Source organism: Ictalurus punctatus, chromosome 25 (genome assembly GCF_001660625.3).
Source record: "Ictalurus punctatus breed USDA103 chromosome 25, Coco_2.0, whole genome shotgun sequence".
In the NCBI taxonomy this organism is placed as follows: Eukaryota; Metazoa; Chordata; class Actinopteri; order Siluriformes; family Ictaluridae; genus Ictalurus; species Ictalurus punctatus.
In genome coordinates, this window is record NC_030440.2 from 18152762 (window position 1) to 18175788 (window position 23027).

Below are 23027 nucleotides of genomic sequence, written 5' to 3' on the forward strand. Positions count from 1 at the left end.
TAACTAACCTCTACATAACCTCTACATAACCTCTACATAACTAACCTCTACATAACCTCTACATAACTAACCTCTACATAACCTCTACATAACCTCTACATAACCTCTACATAACTAACCTCTACATAACCTCTACATAACTAACCTCTACATAACCTCTACATAACTAACCTTTACATAACCTCTACATAACTAACCTCTACATAACTAACCTCTACATAACCTCTACATAACTAACCTCTACATAACCTCTACATAACCTCTACATAACTAACCTCTACATAACCTCTACATAACTAACCTCTACATAACCTCTACATAACTAACCTCTACATAACTAACCCCTACATAACCTCTACATAACTAACCTCTACATAACCTCTACATAACTAACCTCTACATAACTAACCCCTACATAACCTCTACATAACTAACCTCTACATAACTAACCCCTACATAACCTCTACATAACTAACCTCTACATAACCTCTACATAACTAACCTCTACATAACCTCTACATAACTAACCTCTACATAACCTCTACATAACTAACCTCTACATAACCTCTACATAACCTCTACATAACTAACCCCTACATAACCTCTACATAACTAACCTCTACATAACCTCTACATAACTAACCTCTACATAACCTCTACATAACTAACCTCTACATAACCTCTACATAACTAACCTCTACATAACCTCTACATAACTAACCTCTACATAACCTCTACATAACCTCTACATAACTAACCCCTACATAACCTCTACATAACTAACCTCTACATAACCTCTACATAACTAACCTCTACATAACCTCTACATAACTAACTTCTACATAACCTCTACATAACCTCTACATAACCTCTACATAACTAACCTCTACATAACCTCTACATAACCTCTACATAACTAACCCCTACATAACCTCTACATAACTAACCTCTACATAACCTCTACATAACTAACCTCTACATAACCTCTACATAACTAACCTCTACATAACCTCTACATAACTAACCTCTACATAACCTCTACATAACTAACCTCTACATAACCTCTACATAACCTCTACATAACTAACCCCTACATAACCTCTACATAACTAACCTCTACATAACCTCTACATAACTAACCTCTACATAACCTCTACATAACTAACTTCTACATAACCTCTACATAACTAACCTCTACATAACTAACCTCTACATACCTAACCTCTACATAACCTCTACATAACTAACCTCTACATAACCTCTACATAACCTCTACATAACTAACCTCTACATAACCTCTACATAACCTCTACATAACTAACCTCTACATAACTAACCTCTACATAACTAACCTCTACATAACCTCTACATAACCTCTACATAACCTCTACATAACTAACCTCTACATAACCTCTACATAACTAACCTCTACATAACCTCTACATAACTAACCTCTACATAACCTCTACATAACTAACCTCTACATAACTAACCCCTACATAACCTCTACATAACTAACCTCTACATAACCTCTACATAACTAACCTCTACATAACTAACCCCTACATAACCTCTACATAACTAACCTCTACATAACTAACCCCTACATAACCTCTACATAACTAACCTCTACATAACCTCTACATAACTAACCTCTACATAACCTCTACATAACTAACCTCTACATAACTAACCCCTACATAACCTCTACATAACTAACCTCTACATAACTAACCCCTACATAACCTCTACATAACTAACTTCTACATAACCTCTACATAACTAACCTCTACATAACCTCTACATAACTAACCTCTACATAACCTCTACATAACTAACCTCTACATAACCTCTACATAACCTCTACATAACTAACCTCTACATAACCTCTACATAACCTCTACATAACTAACCTCTACATAACTAACCTCTACATAACTAACCTCTACATAACCTCTACATAACCTCTACATAACCTCTACATAACTAACCTCTACATAACCTCTACATAACTAACCTCTACATAACCTCTACATAACTAACCTCTACATAACCTCTACATAACTAACCTCTACATAACTAACCTCTACATAACTAACCTCTACATAACTAACCTCTACATAACCTCTACATAACCTCTACATAACCTCTACATAACTAACCTCTACATAACCTCTACATAACTAACCTCTACATAACCTCTACATAACTAACCTCTACATAACCTCTACATAACTAACCTCTACATAACCTCTACATAACTAACCTCTACATAACTAACCCCTACATAACCTCTACATAACTAACCTCTACATAACTAACCCCTACATAACCTCTACATAACTAACCTCTACATAACCTCTACATAACTAACCTCTACATAACCTCTACATAACCTCTACATAACTAACCTCTACATAACCTCTACATAACTAACCTCTACATAACCTCTACATAACTAACCTCTACATAACCTCTACATAACTAACCTCTACATAACCTCTACATAACCTCTACATAACTAACCCCTACATAACCTCTACATAACTAACCTCTACATAACCTCTACATAACTAACCTCTACATAACCTCTACATAACTAACTTCTACATAACCTCTACATAACTAACCTCTACATAACTAACCTCTACATACCTAACCTCTACATAACCTCTACATAACTAACCTCTACATAACCTCTACATAACCTCTACATAACTAACCTCTACATAACCTCTACATAACCTCTACATAACTAACCTCTACATAACTAACCTCTACATAACTAACCTCTACATAACCTCTACATAACCTCTACATAACTAACCTCTACATAACCTCTACATAACTAACCTCTACATAACCTCTACATAACCTCTACATAACTAACCTCTACATAACCTCTACATAACCTCTGCATAACCTCTACATAACTAACCTCTACATAACCTTTACATAACCTCTACATAACTAACCTCTACATAACCTTTACATAACCTCTACATAACCTTTACATAACCTTTACATAACCGCTACATAACTAACCTCTACATAACTAACCTGTATCTAATTAACCTCCACATAACATTAATCTTTCTAACCTCTACATATCTAATCTCTATATAACTGGCCTCTACAGACGGGGCAGTGGTAGCTCAGTGGTTAAGATGATGGGTTCCTTTTCAGAAGGTCATGAGTTCAAGCCCCAGCTGCTGGGCCCTTGAGCACGGCCCTCACCTGATCACATGTATGAATGAAATAAATCTAAGTCACTCTGGATAATAAGTATGACAAATGCTCTAAATGTACATAACTAACATCCTTCTACATGTCTAGCTAACCTCTACATTTAAAACATGTTCTTAGCATTACAGAATTTTAGGGTTTTGGTTTACTCTCGTACGGTTCTCTTCAGGGTTCTATCGGTTGTTTAGTGGTTTCCGTTTGTAAATATCCTCCTTGGGAACATCTGTCAAGGGGAAACTCTCAGTTGTGGGGAGGAAATTATGAAATGTTGAGGGAAATGTTAAATATTGACACTTTTATTCTTTTTTTCCCTTCAAAAGCTGTCAAAATGTAGAAACCATAGACAGACAAAGGTGAGAGATTTTGAAGTAACGGTAGCTCTAGACTAATTACTGTAGAGACGAAGATTCGGATTGAACACCTTCAAAGGGACTGCCAGTCTAAAACGAGTTGCCGGTGCTTAATTAATATTCATGTGAGACGGCGTACACTCGTCGTTTTGCTGTCGTTTGTACCTGTTTGTGTTTTTGCTGACGATTAGTGGAACGTGTAATTAGCCTGCTTTGTTATTCCTCTCCTCCTGTCATTTAGATTTCTCTATTCATTTGTGTGCGCTGGAGCAAAGCTGCAGTAACAGACACAGCTTACACGGGCGTGTCTCGATCTGAGAACGTACCGGTTCTCCTGGTGAAAAAAGTGAAATAGTGGAAAACAGAACTTATTATACAAGCATTCCAGCAGTCCTGGAGGTCAGGGCAGGTCACTTTCCTCCCAAAATGTCAAAACAAGCAGCGCGGGTGACGTTTCAGTGCCACGTTCCATAAACAAGACCGCTTACTTTACACACCTCACAGCAGGTGCTACGCTTTTTACAGCTCGGTTTTAGCCGGCTAACATCAAACCTATGTTTCCGCTCTGCCCTCTCTGTCCTGCTGTCATTTCCTGTTTTGACAGGAAATAGCACCTCCTTTAAAAGATTAAAAAAAAAAAAAAAAAAACTAGCCCTGATTTAATGAGGTTTTTACATCTGTGTCCCGTCCATATCGCTCATACGGCTGAGTGCGAAAGTTTGCACACCATCAATGGGTTTTAATGGCAAGAAAAATACAATTTCTCTACTACTACTACTACTACTATTAATAATATTAATAATAATAATAATAATAATAATAATAAAAAGGAGAAGAAGAAGAAACATAAGAATAATAATAATAACACAAATAATATATAAGGCAGTATGTCAAAACGTGAAGCACAATTAAACAGAAAATGAATTCAGACACTGATAAAGATCCAAAAGCTGCTTAGAGGATATCAAAGAGTTTAAAATGAATTTATAAAGTAAAAGATGGACATGCAGGTTATTAGAAAAGCGGGTGAATGCTTTTGTGATGGTATGGAATCACTCATATGGACGCCCCCATACATTATAAATGGATGAAAAGGAAATGCACCACTATTTATGATGTTAATAATAATAATTAACATTAATCACGGGTTTAATTGAACAAAATGGTTTCCGCACTTCGTATTTCATTACATTTGTGGCATTTGGCGTACGCCCTTATCCAGAGCGACTTACATTTATCTCATTTATACTACTGAGGGTTAAGGGCCTTGCTCAAGGGCCCAACAGCGGCAGCTTGGCAGTGCTGGGATTTGAACTCACCACCTTCCAATCAGTAGTCCAACATCTTAACCACTGCCACAAAACACAGCTTTCGACAAGGGTGGGATTCGAACCCACGCGTGCAGAGCACAACGGATTAGCAGTCCATCGCCTTAACCGCTCGGCCACCTCGTCCTGCTAAGGGAGCTGCTGGCTGAAAAACAGGACCTGGAACTCCATCACTTGTCGCTCATGATGAAAGAGAATGCTCAAATTAAAGCATGGATTACAATCAACACAACTCCCCCTACTGGGAGGTGAACCCAGACTGTCTGGGTGAAAACCAGGACTCCTAACCACGAGACCACACCTGACCACCATGTAGATATAATAAGGCGCTTCTAATTCCACATAAACCAGCACTCGCGCCAGTACAAAACACATTTTTTCCCTGATAGTTCACTGGGTGCACCACTTTGACGTGATCTCTTGTAAAGAAAACGTTGCGTGACCGCGGTTTGAAGGATAAGCTGACCGAGCACTCATCTGCAATGATTATAGCTCACTCAAACCTGTATCACACCCGTCAAAACGCCTTCATCTGCACTGACATGCCTCTCTTTTACACAAACTCCACTCGACATGCGTAAGTCTCACATAACTTCAGGACAGCGCCCGAGTGCTCACTTAAATCCTCACTAAGCGCACTTTGCTCAATTCTGAAAACGTCCCAGTGTATCAAATTAAAAATCTGTAAAATGGCCGACGTTACCAGCACTGTTACCTCCCCGAGACTGACGACGGATCTTTATTGAATGGTAGCGCGAGCTTCACATTGAACACTGTCTCTCGTTCTCTCTTACACATCTTTACAAATGTTTTTTGGGGGAAACTCAGCCATAGATATACACACACACACACACACACAAAAATAAAAGGTCAGAGGATGGACACGTACAACTCCATGATCAAACATGAGAATGTGGCACTGACCTTTAGCTCACCCTTGGTAATGAACTCATAACGCCATTAGAGCTCTTTGTCGGTAGCGTCTGAGTTTAAAGCGCCGTAATGAAGCAGTGTGTTTGGTCACAAACCATAACCCAGTGGTAAAGACTTCAGGAACGCGTGTACAGCCGAGAGCCGACTCTTTTGTGCCCCACCACATAAATTGTATTGACGTGCCTCTGTGGGCTCATTACCTCATGGACAGAATGTGAGTTTATAGTGGAGCGGAGCTCATTTCCTCTGCCTGACGGGGAGGTGAGAGTGTGTGTGTGTGTGTGTGTGTGTGTGTGTGTGTGTGTGTGTGTGCGTTTGTGTTTGTGTAGCTGATGAGCTGATGTGTTTCCTGTGCACAGTGTGTGAGAGCTAAAACCAAAGGTTTAGAGAATCGACGTACAGATCCGTCGAAGGTCCTGTGTCAAAACTCACGACGCTTCAGGTCTTTGCATAAACTACAGCATTGTTGAATTCTGGATCGTGATTGGTCGGAACGTCTCGATTAACTGTCTATAACAGTAGCTCGGACAGTCCACAGCTCATTCGCAGGGACTTGTACGGCGGACACTCCGTATAAACGCTTGTAATCGTTGACGTGGTGGAGGTTTCCGAAAGAAAACGGTTATATAACGTTCATGGAAGGAGTCTCCAGTGTCAGCGCTTTGGAACAATCCGAGGGAAAGCTGTAACTTGAAGTTTCCCTATACAGGAAAGTCTTCAGGACAGATCAATTATAATTTGAAGATATGCATTATATATATATATATATATATATATATATATATATATATATATATATATATATATATATATATATATATATATATATATAACACCCAGCATTGCTTTATACAAGATTCCTGCAATGCTTTTGAATGTGTTATGAAGCCCAATGTGGGCTATAAAATCTACACACCCGTGATTCAGAGGAAAACTCTCCATCTACACCAACCAGTTGAAAGTCCAGGGTTTTTTTCTACATTTTCACCAAACATCAGCATTTCATGCCTCAATCCGGAGCGACAGCCGATCTAAAGCTGCGGCGGCGTGCAGACCTCGGTGCGTTGGAGAGATAAGAAACTCCAAGAAAGTTAAGTCTGATAATCTGTCAGCACAAGATGACAATAAAATCGATAGTGTAGCGTGCGACTAGATCAAACAGGAGCTCACATAAACAGCTTTGTGTTCGCAGCAGAAACTCGGAGCTGATGGAGGATCTACGACTGAATTTTATCCCAACGTTCCCGTACAGCAGTCTTCAGCTGTTCGGCTTTACGGCTCCGGGAGCTGGGATGAAGCGAGTCTGATGGGGGCTGTAAAGCCGGGCTGAGTTTAAGTGCTTCTGCTTTGCCCAGGCATGTGGGGCCTCTTAGGGTTTAAACTAGCACGTTAAAGCATCCAGGCAGCGTAATAAAACACACCATCGAGCATCGTTCTTAGTGCGGTAAGTACAGCAGTCTGGAGCGTATTATTTAAGACAGCACAGGCACAGTTTAGTACAGCAGGTGTAAATACAGCAGCCCAAGGACAAGAAAGGTGTAAAGACTTAAAGGAATAGCAGCGTTTGTTAGACTAAATTTCTAGCCACTGTATCTATAGTGTACCTGTTCATCCATCTTCTATACCGCTTATCCTACAGAGCCTGGAGCCTATCCCGGGAGGCATGGGGCTTAAAGCAGGGTACATCCTGGACAGGGTGCCAGTCCATCACAGGGCACACTCACACACTCATTCATACACTACGGACACTTTAGACACACCGATCAGCCTACCGTGCATGTGTTTGGACTGGGGGAGGAAACCGGAGTACCCGGAGGAAACCCCCGCAGCACGGGGAGAACATGCACACTCCGCACACACAGGGCCACGGTGGGAATCGAACCCCCGACCCTGGAGGTGTGAGGAGAACGTGCTAAACGCTCATCCCCCGAGCGCCAAACTCTTCTCAAAAAAAAGCACTCAAACTCTTCAAATTCATTTGGAAGCCCAATTGCAGCTCGGTAATTTCTTTTTTCAAGTGTGTTTTTAAATGAAGCTCTGAGTCTGTATAATTGCTTCTTTCAGAGATAAGATACTATTTTAAAAGGAAGAATTTGTGGTCAGTGTCGTTGGCTGCTGTGTGGCGCTCATGGGTAATGAATACAAAAAAAAACACTCAGGAAAGCGTAAAGTAAACACTAAATAAGCTCTGATGAAGTTCATTATGAAAGAGTACGAGCAAACACATCCAGTTCCTTCATTATTCATGCAGCCCTAGTAGCATGTTTCTGAGCATCTTAAAGTGCCCGTGACGTGCCTTGATACGCACAGCGTTATTCGATGTGTTGACGTTATTTCCACTGAAACAGGAAGTCAGGGCGGGACATATCGTGTGGCTCCTCCCCGTTTTAAACAGCCCATGGCTTTTACGCAAGGTGAGTTTTACAATGTCGGGGGCGGGACACTTGAGATTCTTGAGAACATTCGATTGGACAGTGCTGAATGATGTCATTAAAATTGTAGATCCGTATTGGTAGAGAAAGGGAGAGAGAGAGGACAGAGAGAGAGAGGGAGAGAGAGAGGACAGAGAGAGAGAGGGAGAGAGAGAGGACAGAGAGAGAGAGGGAGAGAGAGAGGAAGAGAGGGAGAGAGAGAGAGAGGAAGAGAGGGAGAGAGAGGAAGAGAGAGAGCAAGGGAGAGAGTGAGAGAGAGACAGAGAGGGAGAGAGGGAGAGAGAGAGGGAGAGAGAGAGAGAGAGAGAGAGGAAGAGAGAGAGAGAGAGAGAGGAAGAGAGAGAGAGAGGGAGAAAGAGGAAGAGAGAGAGCGAGGGAGAGAGTGAGAGAGAGAGAGAGAGAGGGAGAGAGAGAGAGGAAGAGAGAGAGAGAGAGAGGAAGAGAGAGAGAGAGACAGAGAGAGAGAGAGAGAGAGAGAGAGGAAGAGAGAGAGAGAGAGAGGAAGAGAGAGAGAGAGACAGAGAGAGAGAGAGAGAGGAAGAGAGAGAGAGAGGGAGAAAGAGGAAGAGAGAGAGCGAGGGAGAGAGTGAGAGAGAGAGCGAGGGAGAGAGTGAGAGAGAGAGAGAGAGAGGGAGAGAGAGAGAGGAAGAGAGAGAGAGAGAGAGGAAGAGAGAGAGAGAGACAGAGAGAGAGAGGGAGAGAGAGAGAGGAAGAGAGAGAGAGAGAGAGGAAGAGAGAGAGAGAGACAGAGAGAGAGAGAGAGAGGAAGAGAGAGAGAGAGGGAGAAAGAGGAAGAGAGAGAGCGAGGGAGAGAGTGAGAGAGAGAGCGAGGGAGAGAGTGAGAGAGAGAGAGGAAGAGAGAGAGAGAGAGAGAGAGAGAGAGAGAGAGAGCCCATCATTGTTAATGAATCAATCGTCTACTGTCTGTGACTAATTATTAGGACTGTATTGACAGTAATGTAAAGTAATGACGGTGAGGAGATTTAAGCTCTAATGTCAGTGACATGTGGAAGAGCAGAGTCTGATTTTTATTTAATTAGATTAGATTTCGAGGTGAAGGGCGGCTGATTGATGGAGGTGTTGACTCAGTGACAGAGCTGAATTAAAGCTAGTGAAACCCCAGCATCGATCTGCTTCACGGCTCACTTATCCTGTCATTCAGTGTTTTCCAGCACAGCTCCCTCGGCTTATCTGTCCCATACCTCCGCTGATTCAATCCCCCTGTCTGTCTCCCCCACCCCTCACCCCCCCACCCCTCATCCCCCCCCAGGCCTCGGCAGCCTCGCTCACACTCCCATTCCCTCGACTTAATGACAGGCTCTGATGGTAGCAATTTCAGACCGCTCTATCATCTACCTCACTCCTCTTTTTCATTCCCTCCGACCATCTCTCACTTCTTTTTGTTCGTTTTGTCACTTCTTCCACACAATCCCGGGGATAGAGCTCACGGACGTCTGGTTATTTATTTATTAATGTATTTTCCCTCTGACCGCTCAACTTCTCCCTTTCTTCCCTTCGGGTTCTCTCATTCTCACGTCCCTCGGTGTTTTCTTTGCCGTTTCCTCCTCCCTCTTCCATCTCCCGGAGTCTTATCGAACGGCGTGAAGAGAGATACATCTTCCAAAGGCGATGCGATGAATCTGAAATGATGAATCTTCCGCGAATCCACTGCTGGCGGATATTAAAAGGAATCTGACGCCGTCTCACCACCGCTGTCACTTTCCCAGTTCCTAATGTAATGTCACTACGCTTCCTTTTTTAGTAACAGTTCCTGTGAATCCGATATCTCTATAATGCATTATAAATGCCATATAATGCATAACCTATTATATAGGACAAATAATAACTTAAGAAACGTCGGTATAAATAACGATCAGCCGTAACAATGACATTTACCTCACCTTGTCGGGAAGAAGTATATGCGTCTCGGAACGTCAAGCTACATAATGCATTATAATAACCGTTCCTAAGAACACTGTACACACCGATATTATATATATATATATAACACAGTATAGTGTAGTATCTGCATATCATCCTATATTCATAATGCATTATAACACGGCACGCACAACACCTTACAATATCCGATGCTAGCCTTTATGAATGATTATATCGAGTTATATTTACATCCACGCACGCACGCGTATGCGCTGTCATAATGACAAGCTACATACCGCATTATAATCTTGCGACATTCGTGTTCTGATGCACTATAATAATGCACAGTCTCTCAGTTTAATATCTGCACTGTTCTAATGCGTTATTAAACACGCCCGTGTGTTTTTAATCTGTAATGAATTGGAAAATAATGTTTTACTGCATATAGAATGCTTAATTCCTTAACAATACAGAATGATAAGTAGTTCGAGACACGTTCGTTATGCTTTATAACGCACGGGTATATGACTTATACGTATAACGTCAGGCTGCATAACGCACGATAATGCCCGTTCATAACAGCATGGCAGAGATGAAGGCTGTAATGCTCTATAACAGTGTAATCGATATGAATGTTATAATGCGTTATACTGTGTAACATGCTAACATATAGACCACGCCTGGCATAAGTCTGTATAAATATCCATAAATACAAATGCATACAGCTACAATATTCTTTTCAGCATTTTATAATGCTTTATGTAGCTTGACGTCATGAAGTCATAACGTAACACGGTTTTATAAAGGGTTGTGACTGTGAATATCCAACAATTCGACGTTTGCGCTGTTATACAAGCATCGTATGGTTTTATAAATGGCACAGCGTCTGATATCGTGTGTTACGAATGCATTTATGCGCGTTATGAACAGGAAGTGTCACCAGGAAGCATTTTCAGAGATCCTGTTTGCAAAAAAAAAGTGGAGAAAAGCGTTTCTTTTCTTTCTTTTTTTCTTTTCACAATCGAGCAAAATATCTTGTCGGTCTGTTGGTGAAGATGCTAAACAGCGTGAAGCGGAAGATCGCACATGAACAAACGTTAATTGTGTTAATTAAAGTGAAGATTTCAGTGGTCGCGGTGCAAGATAAGGTGAAAGTGAAACGTGTTTTTTTTTTTTTTAAATGTATTTAAATGTGTTAAACAATGTCGCTTCAGCTAGATAATTCCCATAACGCCTGATTTAGCGTAATACAGGAAGTATTAATTAGGAAGCGTCGCTGTTTTTAATTTAAACACACCATGCGTGTATTGAAGATACCGTCCTGTGTAGCCTACTGCGCCTAATATCGGCTCTCTGCGTATCCACAGCCCTGAACTGGAGCTCCTCTGATGACGGTATGGCTGGCTGATCAGTCGCTCCATTACACAGCCCACTTCCTCCACGTGTCTCCACTCCACAGCCTCATCAGTCATCTCAGATTAGAGAGCCGCCGCTACTCAGGAGTGATGAATGCAAATTCGGCCGCCGATCTCAGCCCCAGCTGCAGCAGAGCTTCCTACCGCTCTTTCCATTCCGATTCGCCGCAGAATCAAAGGTTACTCTCATTAGCTTGGCTTTGTGTGAAATATCGCTAACATGGCGGCCTTCGGCTTAAAAGCCAAGACTCTTAAGAAACGATTTGACGCAGACGAAAGGTGAGGGTTAGTTAGCTGATACATATATATATTTTTTGCACTATATAGAGGTCTTGCTTTGGAGAATGCATCAGTTTTGTCTCCACAAGCAAATTTCCTGCTTCAGCGCACACTCAGATGGGCTGATTTGCATTGTTCACCAGTGTACTCCAGCTTGCAGTCGGAAATCATTTATTTCTAATGCATTAATTCAGTCGAGATACCTGATAAAGTGGTGCACGTCTGCCGTCTTGATAAATGAATGTATGCGCAATAAGCTGAGTAAACTATTCCAGAGAATGCGTAAAGCCTTCCTTATTCATTTAGCTTAATGCTATTGTTCAGCATTAACTTATATGTGTTTATTCCACAGCGCTGCTGAATCCTGGATCGTGATTGGTCAGGAGGTGTTGATTAGTTTTCCATAACAGCAGCTCTGACAGTAATTATTGAAAAAAATAACCGTTGAAAATTTGCAGTGGAATAAAACACTCGGGGACGTGCCGTTATAGGAAAATCATCAACGTCCAGGTGGTAACAGGAACTGCGCTTCGCCACGCAATGCCACGCCACGCCATATCACGCCACGCCACGCCATACCGTTGTTGATTATTTCACTTTAAAAGCTCAACACAGATTGTTTATTCCTTACCTTGTTGATGTTTGAATGTTAAGTAAATACTGTGAAATTATGCAGAAATCAAATTAAAGATTAGCTCATGAGATTACGTGTCCATAATCGTAAACCCGGGTCAGTGGGTGAAAATATTCATTTGTGGATTTAATTATTTCCAGCCGTTCAGTCAGAGTTTAATGGAGTCCAGTGTGGAAACTCGTTCCAGTGAAGGACAACAGATGGATAGATGGACCCTTGGTTGGACGGATGGGTGGACGGATGTTTCACGGACAGCAGTGCAAGATGTGCATTGTCAAGATGCCTTCATCCTCCATCCTTCATTCAGGTTGCCATGGCAACTGGCATCCCATCACTTTGACGGGCTGATCTATGACGGACCCCTCGGGTCATGACATCATCAGTACATCGAGAATTTCTCTAAACTCAGGCGGCTTTGAGAGCTGCCTTTTTCTGCCATGTATGTTTTAAAACCATTTCAAATGAAACAGCGTTTCATTATCTTTACTCACATGATTACGGTTACATTTAATGTTACTCTTACGTTATAGCAGCTATAAACAGTCGTTTCCTCACTGGCTTTTTCCCAGCACATCGATAACCTGAAAAACCTGTGATATGCAGAAGCACTGCTGTCTGAGTTGCTGTTATAGAAAATTCATCAACACCATCTGTCCAATCACAATCCAGGAATCAACAGTGCTGTGTGTGGTATAATGCCTAAATAATAACCCAGAAAAATGGTCTAGGAACATCTTTACACCATTAGCCTTATTACAAATGTCAGCTATGAATATGCATGAGCACACCCATTTGGAAACGAACCCATGTCTTCTCCTTGTCCTTAATCACCTCCGGTCAAATTTGATTTATAAAGCCCTTTTAAAGACAACGGCAGTTGATCCAAAGTGCTGTACAAAACAGCGTATAAGCATCATATTAAATAACATTGTAAGACAAGGAATAAAAATACGTTTTAGGAGAAGATTTTAAAATATCTGAAGACGGAGCGGTCCTCACGTGAAACGGGAGACGGATCCAGAGTTTGGGACGAACCACAGAAAAGGCTCGGTCACCCTTTGTCTTAGTACGAGGACGGGGGGAAAAGATAAATAAGTTGATTACAGGATGCTGGTAGGAGAGTCAGGGTGAAGAAGGTCAGTAATGTACTGTGGAGCAAGACCAGAAAGAGCTTCGTATACATAAAGAAGAATTTTAAAAATCAATTCTGAACTTAACAGGAAGACAGTGAAGAGACGCCAAAAGTATACAAAAGTTGGGTGTAAGCCCTACGCCGGGCCTAGCTACCGTATGTCCAGGATTGTGATCAATCTTTACACCTGCTGCACCATCTTAAACTACAACTAGGTGCAGCTATGCCCAGCGTAGATGATGCGCATTAATTCTCTCCTTCTGTCGAGCTACACATGATACTCCTGAGATGCCAGAGATCCTGACCCTTTCTGCTCTCCGGACCTGCCCGATCCATCCTGATGCCCTCTTCTGGTCGGAGTTCTCATCAACTAGAGGCTACATTCTGCTGCTGAAGACATCCCCAAGCAGTACAGGGCGGTACCATGGAAATGGATTTGGACCTCGATTCCACACGGACGTTCTCGCCGTGGTCGCTGGGACGACGGTCGCTGCGATGGCCTCGGGACTGCGATCCCCACGTGCAGTTTTACACTCGGGTCTCCTTTAGTGAACGGTGGACTAGTTCAACACACAGACTTCATATTAAACCATAACGAACTTTCTTTTACTCTCACACTCTCCGTCGTGACCCAGATGAGGAACCCTGAGGACCAGCAGAAGATGAGGGGGGTGACGAAGAAGAAAAATGATTCATCACTAACATCTTTTGGATATCTGCTAGTACTGTAAATTTACTTCCATTAGTCTAAAATCAATCAAGCCTTTCAGAAAGTAACGTTGCCATAACAACCACGATTTCATTCTTGAATAAAATTACACAACGCAGAGTTTCTGCAGAGTTCCTCTTCCTCCTCTGATCACGGATGCGGTTGGTCCAAAGAGGTAAATCTTGTTTAATGACATCACTAACTGATGTCATATGTAGCCCCGCCCCAAAGCAATTTTATATGGAAGTGACTTTAGCACTGCGCTAACAACTTTGACTCAAGCTCTCAGATCCTCTCTCTATCGTCCAGATACTCGTCCAGAAGAAAAGAGATTGTTATCTAATAGCACATTCTCACTCCCGCGTCGTTTATTTTCTTCCCACAGCACGTACAAAGAGTCTGCGCTCGAGTCTGAAGGTCAGCGCTTGGTGAAAACACAGCACACTGAAGGACAACCTGAGACAGGGTCCTTGTTGAAGGTGGTTGGAGTTTGTTTGAGTTCGCTCATAAACCCCGGTCACGTTGTGTGATCATGTGGCTGTAAGACAGCAGAGACACGGACATGTGTCTCATCACATGGACCAGGACGTCGTCAGCACCTTCTCAGATTATTTAAAAAAGAACAAATCCAACACCAGCATCTTCATAAACCGGACTATAAGCATTTCTTTTTTAAATTCTAGCTTTGCATTAAGTTCATTTTGACAGCTACTTTGCATTTAGTTTAAATCTATGGGCAAAATGTTTGCAGATAATAGTTTTGGTCATATGGTATTCATTTGGTCATTCTTCTTCTTTATCTTATTATTATTATTATTATTATTATTATTATTATTATTATTATTATTATTATTATTATTATTATTGGATTTAAGCTAGAATTATTTGATGAAATGGTACAGCAATTTTTTTACAACAGTTTCAGTCAATAAAAACAAAAGATCTGAGCTGTTCTTCTCGAATGTTGTAGGTCATGTGATGCAGGTACTGAGGTCAGAGAAGAAAGACCTGGAATCTATCTAGCATCTGAGTGCGCCGAGCACAGAGCGTCTTAATGAACTTCCTTGTTAAATTAACTTCACAAACTGTGGAGGAAAAGGAGTTTGAACTAGTCATGACCTTTTCGTGAAATATTTATTCATGGAAGAATATTGATTTACATTATGTCATGCACTGTGAGCGGAAGCAGTGATGTTTCCGAACCTTTGAGGGCACTAAGCAACATCCAGCTTTCATACCTTCAAGTTTCAGACCACAAGGGGGCACTCTGTGAACACCTGAACCATCATGTCCTCGAGAGATATTATTGCTATCTATATATAGTTTAAAATGACATCCTGCGTTCATACAGCGCCCCTGGTGGCTGGGAGGCCCTTTACGACCGTTTACACTACTCTAAAAGATAGACATGGCCCTGAATGAAAGGTGCAAAATAAAAGATCATTTTATTCCGATACTACAGTCTGTAGATGTTCTAACAACTATCCAGCATTCTTACATCGCCCCCTGGAGGCTCGGGGTATCCAAGCACCTGCTTATACTGCAAGAACTACTGAATGGAAGATTAAAGTATTATTGTTACCGCTTCATTTTCAAAAAGGTTGTTGATGAACACTTTTGTATCATAGCAATGTCTGTCTGACTTTATGAAACAGTACAGTACACGCTCCTACAGGCGTCCTTATCCACAAATCGGTTTCCAGTGTTTTCCAGCTCAGAGCGTTCTCTGGTAATAAGAGCGTCTCCGAATGTGCCAGTGTGCCTCAGGGTCACTTAAAATAAATCGACAGAGCGAGAGGGAGGGAGGGAGAAAGAGAGAGAGAGAACGATGACTGAGCATCGAGGACACTCAAAAAAAAATAAAGAAGGCCTCTCAAATGGCTCTTCATGCAGGTCTTTAGGCGTTTCAGAGCAGCGTCTGAAGATGCAGTGGAAATGCAGGACATTTCATCTGACCCTCTTCCACACACACACCACCGGCGCTTTCATTTCTGCATTGATTTATTTTTTTTAACACTTTTCTTTACATCAGATGCACAGTGATTGCTGTGGAGCCCATAATTATTAGCACCCTTCAGGAAAATAAGCAAACGTTTATACAAAATAGCAAATAAATAACCCTCGAGCTGAAACGTACGGGGATGGTATACAGTTTGAATGTTTTTAAACTCGACTCCTGAGAGGTCACTTCATCCACACGGCTTTTTAAATCGCTAAAGCTATATTTGCTTTGGAGATCACGTCTGTAATACAAGTGGGAACATTAGTGGCGGTTTAATTACATGAGCGTCAGCCGACTGCTTTAACAGCGCGCCAGATCGGATCTTCTATTCCGAAAAAAAAAAAAAAATGTCTTTCCTCTCTGAGTGCACTTAAAGTTCTTTCAGGATGATAGGCGTCCTTGAGGAGAAATGGTGGTGTCTGGGGATGACAGCGCGTTTGTGTTATAAAGCGGCCGGGGAAGTTTTATCTCGGTTCGGGTAAAGACTCGGTGCTTTCACTGTGACATTTTAATGTGCTCTGGGTTTCAATCTGGTCGTCCAAACTGTCCAATAAGTCTTACAGCAGAGGATGGAGCATATCGATAGAAGCGTCTGGCTTTTACACCATATTTTAGGTGTTTACCGGAAAGGAACGAAGTTGTATTTATGTCAAAACATAATAAAAATCATTAATTATAAACATCTAGTCCTATTTCGAATGCGTGGAAAAGTTTGCTCAGCATTCATCTCAGGAGGTTCCGCAGCTGAAAGGCCTGATTTTACTCAATCGTTTTCTCTACACAAACACAGGTTTTCTTCGAGTAAATTCCCCCGGAGCCGTGTTTGAACGCTGTCACAGCAAAGCAAAGCTCTGAAACATTCTGACTAATACATCTAGATGCTTCCCAAGCTTTGAGCAGGACATTAAAGAGCTATACGTTTTCCTGACATTGCTGCAGCGCCGACACTGCTCAATCGGAGCTCTGAGGATTCACCGGTTTTGTCATTAGTCTGCTTTAACGGATCTGACTCAGCTCATAATGGACTGCTGATGAGTTAGAAACAGCTGTGTTACCGCATAGAAAACTGCGACAAAATGCCCAAGGAACATGGAACAGGACAAAAAAAAAAAGATGGCCGTAGAATATAGAGTAGATAGATACTGTATTACGTTATCACAGATACATTGGACGCCATTATAGATTAGACATACAGCACAAAGATAAGTGATGTTCTATTACAAACACTTTATGGCATTGCATTTGCTTCATACGCCATTGAAGATTCATCATGCCATCCTATATATGTGATGTGTCATCAGCGGTATGTCCTCCGTCATCACGATCATGGAATACGTCAACACAGATATGCAATATTTCATCTCAAACACATCATTCTTCACTGAGGATACGTCAGATGTGATCACACATCATTCAACGTTACGGATTTGAAACACGTTACCACAGATATGTCATATATCATCACTGACCGATCATAGGTCATTACAACACGTCATCAGAGACATGTAACACGTCATCAGAGACATGTCATAGAAACATGTCACACGTCATCAGAGACATGTCATCAGAGACATGTATCACGTCATCAGAGACATGTCACACATCATCAGAGACATGTCACAGAGACATGTATCACGTCATCAGACACATGTCATCAGACACGTCATCAGAGACATGTCACAGAGACATGTCACACGTCATCAGAGACATGTCACACGTCATCATAGACATGTCACACGTCATCAGAGACATGTCACATGTCATCAGAGACATGTCACAGACATGTCACACGTCATCAGAGACATGTCACATGTCATCAGAGACATGTCACAGACATGTCACACGTCATCAGAGACACGTCACACGTCATCAGAGACATGTCACAGAGACATGTCACACGTCATCAGAGACATGTCGCACATCATCAGAGACATGTCATCGGAGACATGTTACACATCATCAGAGACATGTCATCAGAGACATGTAATAGAGACATGTCACATTTCATCAGAGACATGTCACAAAGACATGTCACACGTCATCAGAGACATGTCACACGTCATCAGAGACATGTCACAGACATGTCACACGTCATCAGAGACACGTCACACGTCATCAGAGACATGTCACAGAGACATGTCACACGTCATCAGAGACATGTCACAGACATGTCACACGTCATCAGAGACACGTCACACGTCATCAGAGACATGTCACAGAGACATGTCACACGTCATCAGAGACATGTCGCACATCATCAGAGACATGTCATCGGAGACATGTTACACATCATCAGAGACATGTAACACGTCATCAGAGACATGTCATCAGAGACATGTAATAGAGACATGTCACACGTCATCAGAGACATGTCACACGTCATCAGAGACATGTCACAGACATGTCAGACGTCATCAGAGACACGTCACACGTCATCAGAGACATGTCACAAAGACATGTCACACGTCATCAGAGACATGTCACACGTCATCAGAGACATGTCACAGATACATGTCACACGTCATCAGAGACATGTCACAGATACATGTCACACGTCATCAGAGACACGTCACACGTCATCAGAGACATGTCACACGTCATCAGAGACATGTCACACGTCATCAGAGACACGTCGAACGTCATCAGAGACATGTCACAGAGACATGTCACACGTCATCAGAGACATGTTATCTCATCAGATATATGCCATACATCATCAGAAACATTTCACACTTCATCAGGGTACTGTATATGTCATCACAGATGTTATATTCTGTAATGGAACTCACAGCCCATGCAGTGATTACCATTACAGAATCATGCCTGTTTTTAACGCAGTGCCGCCTGAGGGCCTGAAGATCACGGGCATGCGATATTGATTTTCCCCCATGTCACCCATAACTTGAGGAACATTATTCTGAAATTGTTCCACGAATTGTAGACGCAGGTTTTCGCAGATTGGTGAACCTCTCGTCCATCTTTACTTCTGAAAGACTCCGCCTCTCTAAGATCCTCTCTTTATCATCTTACTGTCCTGTTCCCAATCACCCTCCAGCTGGTTCTTTTTACTAACACTTACTTTTCCAGCCTTTTGTCGCCCCCGTCCCAACTTTTTTGAGACGTGTTGCGGCCATCGGATTCAAAATTACCTCATTTTTTCCTTAAAACGGTAAATTTCCTCACTTTAAACATTTGATATGTTTTCTGTGTTCTACTGTGAATAACATCTGAGTTGACGAGTTTCACAAATCCCTGCATTCGGTTTTGGTTTACATTTTACACAGCGTCCCAACTGTTTTGGAATGGGGGTTGTAAGTTATACGCTATCAGAGACATGCCGCACCTCATAATAGAGTTGTCATATGTTATTACAGACACCTCACAGATCATCACGTGTCATATAAGTTATACCATGTCATTGAAGATACGTCCTGTGTCCTGCTAGGTACACGATGTTCACGTACGCTAGCATCACAGGTTTTGATAAACAGCGACTGCACAGAGGTTTCAATGTTCCTCGTGAAAGAACGTTTACGGCAAACCACCAGGTCGTTGTTTGCCCTAAAACATTAAACTTCTGAACAGAAAGTTATTGTGAATCAAAAGCAGAATATCATACAGTATACACAGGCAACGTGTGAAACCACACGTTAAGGGAACGCCAACAGGAAAACACTTTCATTGAGCTATAGAACGTTAAGTAGCTTCACTTCCTACTTGGATGCCATCGGATATATTGTTCGGCAAACACAATGAGCCCAGGTGCTGATCTACAGTATACACACACGGCAGGATGAATGAGCTCCTTTCCACTCAATCACAGCAATGTACACAGCTGTAAGGTCAACTGGGGTCAAATCTCAATGAAGTGGACCTCAGGTGACCTCCTGACTCCGTGTCTCAGCTGGGGTAGGTTTTATTTAATATTTCTTTAAGACATTAGGAATGCTTTTTAATGGGAATATTCTTCAAATATATTTGACTCATAGAGGTGCCGATACGTGTCCCAGACATATATTTAACAAAGTTTTTTTTTTTTTTTTGATAAACCTGTGTTGCGTTTGCAATTGTTTGATATCCAATGAGAGCAGAGTATTTTTTAATTTTTTTTTACGAAAGTGTCACGAATCAGGCGTCTGTGCTTCCTAGTGCTCACCAGCAGTCGGAACTATCACACGAGTATTAACTCTCTCCCTGGACTCCATCTCCCATAACCCCGTATCCGGAACGGATTGCTCCCACACCTGTCTTCTATCTATCGGACCATTTAAGACTCACGCTCACACTCACCCATTGCGAAGTCTTGTTTTTCGCTGGCTGACATCACTGAGCGTCTATCTGTTGTTTTGCCTTGCCTGTTTAAGACCATGTCTCTGGTTTAGCCTTGGATATCGAGTCTGCCGGTGATCTACCTCTTCCTGTCTATACGTCTGCTGTTCTGTTTAACAAAGCTGCACGTGGATCCTCACTCCGTTGACCCTTCATGTCATTCCAAAAAAGGTTCAACAATAAAGACAATTCTTCCCAGCCTTCTTTGCTCGTATTTACCAAGGGTGCCGATATTAGTGGCGGGCGCTGGAGATATCCCGACAACAAAGTGCTCGATTTTCCCCAAAACAGCTCAGTAATAACTTGCTTTTTTTTTTCTACATTCCAACACCACTACCGAGTGCATTTTTACTCCACATCAGAGTGTAACGTGGTTCTACGACCCCCTCGTCAGACCGGCTATCGTCAATGACACGCACAGCTACTCACGTTTCTGTATCTCAGCACTTTCCTTCAACGTGGCCATTCCAGTGTAAGTCATCACTCACAATTCATAGGATCATAAAATGGTGCTGAGTAGGTCACCTCTGTCGCCTCGCCATCATTCACACACACACACACACACACACACACACGATATGTAATACAAACTAATGGCCTTACAAACTGTTTCCCATAAACAGTGATGAGAGTGTGGAGCGGCTGTAAGTCAGAGAGGACAGACTTTAACACTGATTCCTTCTCCATGCCACGGAGACACACCGTGGGGAATTAAATAAAGAGCTGACCTTTCGGTGACTGTACAGGATTTAAACACGTTACATTCGCACTCGGATTCAATTCCGCTACACCGCAGCGCTGCCGAATTCTGGGTTCTGATTGGACCAGAGAATGCTTAATGAGTAAATTGTGAATAAATGAATAGCACGCTCGGCGTTTCGTACCGGGGGTTTAAGGGTCAGCTTAGTTTTCTTTCAGGATTTTTTCAGAATCTGTAAGCTCTTAAGAGCCGAAATCCGGAAGCGGTGGAAACGAGGAGCTTTTGAAGATGAAGGAACTTTGACGTTGAGGTGTTCGGACATGTTAACACCACTGTCTCGGACGCTTTAGGAGCGCTCTGAATCTCTGCGAAGGGATGTGAGCTCGCCCTGACAGCCCTCTACTCGCCTCCTCGTCACGCATCGTCCCCCCGGTCCTTTTCATACTTTACGGTCCTCTTAACTGTTGGAGTACGTGTGCGTTTTATATACGCGCTCTATGAAAGCGAAAGGCGTTCCCGTGTAGGGAAAAGCTTTTCAAAAAGGATTTCAAAAAGTGCTGACACTGGAGACTCCTTCCTTAAATTACAAATATAGTGTTCCTTATAAAACTCCAAATGCAACAATTTCAGGAACTGTGTCTGTTCTTTTTAATCTGTTTACGCAGCGCAAGTACCGGACAAGTCCCTGTGAATGATCTGTTGCTATAGAAACGATAACGTATTCACGTAAACGAGGACAAACCTTTAGCGTGCCGGACTCGGCCAGAGCCAGCGCCTGCCTGTTTAGTTGGTTGGTGAGGATGTGACATCTCTGACACGCCCTCCCGGTGCCGCGCTCCCTCGCCGACGCCGAGCCGGCGCCCTCTGGGTTCGGACGACAGCCGTGCCGAATCTCATCCGCAGAGTGGAGCTTTTTTCTGGGACCGAGTCCTCCATAGTGCAGCGGCGCTTTATATGCCGAGCCTTCGATGACCTGATGCGGAAACAGAAATAAAGGCAGGTTCAGAAGATGCAGAAGGCATGAAAAACTTTTTTTGAACACGCACTCACACGCAGCACCGACCTCGTCACGTGTTTAATTACTTTCTCACACGGGACTTTTTTTTTGTTTTGTTTTTTTTAAACCAACGCAGGTTGAGTTAAGTAAAGACTTACGATGGGGAACACCTGTACACCTGCCAGTTCAGCCAGTCACGTGGTCATTTTGACAGTGGTTTGGTTTGTTGCTGCGAGACGTGTTGGTTTGAGTATTTCAGAATCGGCTGATCTCCTGGGACTTTCACACACAACGGAAAACGGTGCGGAAAACAAAAAACATCCAGTAGGTGGCAGATCTGTAGGTTGCAGAGGAGAACGGACAGACTTCTTCAAATCTGATGGTAGCGTACAGTAAGGACGAAAGGTTGTGGTAACTCCTAAAATAATCACTCTTTACAACCGTGCTGAGCAGAAAAGCATCTCAGGACACACAGGGGTTTAGACCCTGACTCAGTGAACTAACACAACAAAACAAAACCTACTGTTTATCGCTCAGGTGCTTTAATTCTATGAAATGATAGTGCTGGCGCACCTTCAGGGCTTCTGGGAAAACTTTTACTTTGCGCTGTGCTTTGCAGATGCTGCGCTGCAGAGAGTCGTGAGAGCCAGGTGTTGCGTT

General features: G+C 42.4%; 1 protein-coding gene and 1 non-coding gene across 2 annotated transcripts in view; both read right to left on the bottom strand.

The window, feature by feature from the left end:
- Nucleotides 1-23027, bottom strand: part of kif26aa (kinesin family member 26Aa) — a 97148-nt gene that overhangs the window by 69770 nt on the left and 4351 nt on the right. The window contains exons 2-3 of the mRNA XM_053675915.1: nucleotides 22891-22994; nucleotides 22113-22398 (exon numbers count right to left, since the gene is read on the bottom strand). Coding sequence (XP_053531890.1) covers nucleotides 22113-22398; nucleotides 22891-22994 — 390 coding nt within the window. The remainder of the gene's footprint in view (nucleotides 1-22112; nucleotides 22399-22890; nucleotides 22995-23027) is intronic.
- Nucleotides 4969-5050, bottom strand: trnas-gcu (transfer RNA serine (anticodon GCU)). Its single transcript has one exon. It is a non-coding gene; the product is annotated as a tRNA-Ser (tRNA).